At 42.7% G+C, this 4522-nt stretch overlaps 1 protein-coding gene across 1 annotated transcript in view; it reads right to left on the reverse strand.

The window, feature by feature from the left end:
* Window positions 1-4522, reverse strand: part of LOC122553405 (tandem C2 domains nuclear protein) — a 70772-nt gene that overhangs the window by 25442 nt on the left and 40808 nt on the right. Inside the window, exon 8 of the mRNA XM_043697131.1 lies at window positions 2186-2271. Within this exon, the coding sequence (XP_043553066.1) occupies window positions 2186-2271 (86 nt within the window). The remainder of the gene's footprint in view (window positions 1-2185; window positions 2272-4522) is intronic.

The raw sequence follows: 4522 nt of genomic DNA on the forward strand, positions 1-4522 counted from the left end.
CTTCTCCCAATTGTAAAACCTACCCTGTTGCACGGACCTATCTCTCTCCATAACCAAGGTGAAAGTCACAGAATTGTGGTCACCATCACCAAAATGTTCACCCACTAACAAGCCCATCACTTGTCCCGGTTCATTACCGAGTACCAAATCCAATATGGCCTCCCCTCTGGTCGGACAATCTATGTACTGAGTTAGAAAAGCTTCCTGGACACACTGCACAAACACCGCCCCGTCCAATCTACTTGATCTAAAGAGCTTCCAATCAATATTTGGGAAGTTGAAATCGTCCATGACTACGACCCTGTGACTTCTGCACCTTTCCAAAATCTGTTCCCAATCTGTTTCTCCACATCTCTGCTGCTATTGGGGGGCCTATAGTAAACACCCAACAAGGTGACTGCTCCTTGTTGAAAATCTTGCATATCGACACGTTTTTCTGAAAAGGAAAGATTTGAAGCCTCCAATCCCCAATCAGGAGAGGAGGAGGGGATACATTCTGAAACTGAAGAGTATGAAACCTGGATATAAAACATAACTCCAGCTAATAAATTGTTACTTATCTGCTGTTGCCATGTCCTATTTCAATGTGAAATATCTTTTTCTATATTTAGTCACATAAATACAGCAAACATTTTATTAACCGGCATCTATAGGACCAGGAATGCGCCGGTTGATCAAATATTCCAGGTAATCCAGAGATCCACATAATCCATTGAAAAATATACACTAACCAATGGAAACATAATACAAGGGTATACACATTACTGTTACACTTTATTTACAGCATACGTCACTTAAATAATAATGCAACTATGCCTTAAATAAAACTTACTGGCAGATAGCCTTCTCACTCGCACCTTCAAATGACTACTTGGACATTGCAAAGATTGCAATAATACAGTAAACTTTGCAGTATTTCAGGAATATAGTTTTTGCCAGTTTATCAAGAGCACCAGTTCATAAGTGCCGGTTAAAACAAAGTTTGCTGTAAATACTGAATACATGATTTACACTAAAAGTACACAGGCCCAATTTGAGACCAGTTCTGACCCAGTCCTACTTCAGAGACACTGCCAGGTTCCCTGTTTCTAGACAAGGGGCTGGATTTTATGGGTGGGCAGACTCTCACTTGCCCCATTCCTGGAAGAAACGTGGGCCTAAACGAAAACAGCCTTAACTAAGCTGAGCATCAGACTACAAGTAGTTCCACAAAGCAGCTTCATGGATGCCAGAGTCAGGTATATCCTGGAGTTTGGGCCAGGGAGGGATCAGATACCCAAAGCAAGAGAATGGGGATGTGCTGGTGTGGCTGTGCTTTTTGGGGGCCAGACACAGAGAGAAGAGCAAGTCCAGACGATCTTAGGTAGAGTGCTCCCCCCACCAACATACATCGGCATATGCCACAGTATGTATCCTCCCCTCTTCTTCCTGCCTGTCATCACATTTGGTGACAAGTTGGCCTTTTCTATCTCACTCACCTTCTACTGCCGATTGTATTATGGCAGTGGAGGCAGATTGAGGGCCTTAAGGGAGCAATAATTTGATCATTTGGACCTCAATAGAAAGATGGACAGGCAGGAGTAGAGACTATACCCTCCCTCTCCCACCCCCATTAATCTCACCTTCGCGACTCCACCTACCCCGTATCATGGAGACAATGTTTGGGGTTGTCGTAACAATATCAGTCTAGCCACCAAACACGCTTAGTTTTGGGGGAGATGAGGATGGGAAATAAAATCCACTTGCACATTCCCCAAATTAGGAAATATTGAATAATTATATAAAGGTGAAGAGCAGCTCGCAAAAGAATGGACTTACAGATTATTGTTGCAACAGTAATAGAAACACCAGCAAATTGGACACCATCATTCAGGGGATGGGTTGAAAAGTGGAGAGAAAATAAATTGTAGCAACACTACAACACAGCTTCCACTGTACAGAAATATAAAACAAAGAACTGAGGATGCTGGAAAACGGAAATAAAAACATAATTTGCTGAAAAAATCAGCAGGTCTGGCAGCATTTATGGATTGATTTTTGAATTCCAGTAACTTTTCTTCAGAACTGAAGAAGGGTTACTGGACACAAAATGTTCACACTGCTTTCCCTCCATAGATGCTGCCAGACCTACTGAGTTTCTCCAGTGAGTTCTGTTTTCATTACCAAGGGCTCGGTTAGGCCTTACCTGTACTATGTTGATCCAGATTTGTTCCACATTTGGGTTGTAACTCAGTTTCAGGTTGAGCTTTCCAAAGTCATCAGGAAGTGTATCTGGAAAAAGACCGTAAACTTCTAAATGCGTATATCTTCGGTCATCCCCACATGCCATGTTTCTTGCTCTATAAGGTCCTCCATGTATTTGTGACATCCATATTTTTCCATTATGGAGATCCAGGCTGAGAAATTTTCATTTCTAATAATGCTTTGAGTAACCTGACATCCCACAGTCACTACCATTTGGTTAAAACAAATATTCTTGTACACAATAGATAGACAAATGGAATCATGGTACAGATCAGCCACAATGCAACCAAATGGGGTAGCATGCTTGAGGGGCTGACTGGCTTAGTAGTGTTGTCATAAAAGTAAGTAGTCGAGTAACTACTGGAGAAACTTCTGAATGAGGGAATTAATGTCCACTTGGAGAGTCAAGGATTAATCAGGGATAGTCAGCATATCATTGTCAGAGGAAGGTCTTGCTTAACAAATTTGATGGAATTTTTAAGGGGAGGTGACCAAGTATGTATATGAGGGTAGTGTTGTTGATGTAGTATATGGATTTCCACAAAGTCCACAACAGGAGTCAGATAAATAAGGTAAAAGCATCTAGAGTAACTTGGCAAGTTGGAGCTAAAATTGGGAGGAGACGGAGGGTGGTGGTAGAAGGCTGTTTGTGTGACTGGAGACTGGTGTGCAGTGGCATAATACAGGAATCAGTGCTGGATCCCTGCTTGATCATGATATATATAAATGATATAGAAGAAAATATGGGGTGCGGGGGATGATAAGTAAGTTTGATGACACAAAGATTGGCTTGATGGTTCACAGTGAGGAAGAAGGTCTTAGGTTACAGGTGGACATCGACAAATTAGTCAGATGGGTAGAACAGTGGCAGATGGAATTAAAACTGTGAGGTGATGCACTTTGGAAGAAATAACAAGAAGAGGGAGTACTCAATGAATGGCAAGACACTAGGAAACACAGAGGAACAGTGGAATCTTGAGGTGCTAGTGCACAGATCCCTGAAGATGGCAGGGCAGGTTAATAGAATAGTTAAGGTGGCATATAGAACACTTGCCTTTACCAATTGTGGCAGAAATTATAAGAGTAAGGAGGTTATGTTGGAGCTGTACAGAACTTTGGAGCTGGATTACTGTGTGCAGGGTCGCTGCACTATAGGAAGGATGTGACTGCACTGGAGGAGATGCAGAGGAAATTCATCCAGGTTGCTGCCTGGAAAGGAGAAGTTTAGATGTGAAGAGAGGCTGGATAAGCTCGAGTTGTCTTCTTCAGGCACAGAAGGCCTGATTGAGATGTACAAGTTTATATGAGGGGCCTTGAAAGGCCTCATGGAAAGCAGCTGTGGCAATAACAGCAGGGGCATTGTTTAAACTGTTTAAGAGAAATGCTTTCAGCCAGGGATCGGTGGAAACTTGGAATGCATTGCATGGATGAGGAGTTGAGGTGAAAAACCAAGGTGAAAGTGAGGACTGCAGATGCTTGAGATTAGAGTTGAAACTGTGGTGCTGGAAAAACACAGCAAGTCAAGCAGCATCCGAGGAGCAAGAGAATTTACGTTTCAGGCAAAAGCCTTTCATCAGGAAACCTCACAACTTTTCAAAGTACTTGAATGAGCACTTGAGTGATGGAAATTGGGACTAGAGTAGGTTTAGACTGGTTTTTTGTTGATACATTTTTGATGGGCTGAAGGGCCTCTTCAGAACTGCATGAATGTATGACAAAAGAGTTATAGATCATGGTCTAGCTACCTAAAGGAATCTTATTATAACTAATATCCTTCACAAAAGGTTGAGTAAGCTTTATTCTTGTTATTATGTAAATAGGTCACTAAGGGAATGAGGGCGGGAGAGAAAAAAAATGAATAGGAACTGTCTGAAATAAATGGCCATTGCAAGTGCTTTAGTCCAAGGTGCTAAACAGAAAATGACTCTTCTATTCAGTATACACCTTTTACTGGAAGATTGCAGTTTTAAAATATCTTCACCAGCAAGTGCTCCAAGTGAGATTGTAAGATACAGGGTCCAAATTTAACACTATCCAGTCAATGGCAATGGCTGAGTGGAGGTGAGAGTTGAGCGCAGCAGGTCAGGCAGCATCCAAGGAACAGGAGAATCTACGTTTCGGGCATGAGCCCTTCTTCAGGAATGTTTGCCCAGCAGGCTAAGATAAAAGGTAGGGAGGAGGGACTTGGGGGAGGGGCGCTGGAAATGCGAAAGGTGGAAGGAGGTCAAGGTGAGGGTGATAGGCCAGAGTGGGGGTGGGGGCGGAGAGGTCAGGAAGA

The sequence above is a fragment of the Chiloscyllium plagiosum genome, chromosome 10 (assembly GCF_004010195.1).
Source record: "Chiloscyllium plagiosum isolate BGI_BamShark_2017 chromosome 10, ASM401019v2, whole genome shotgun sequence".
Taxonomy (NCBI): Eukaryota; Metazoa; Chordata; class Chondrichthyes; order Orectolobiformes; family Hemiscylliidae; genus Chiloscyllium; species Chiloscyllium plagiosum.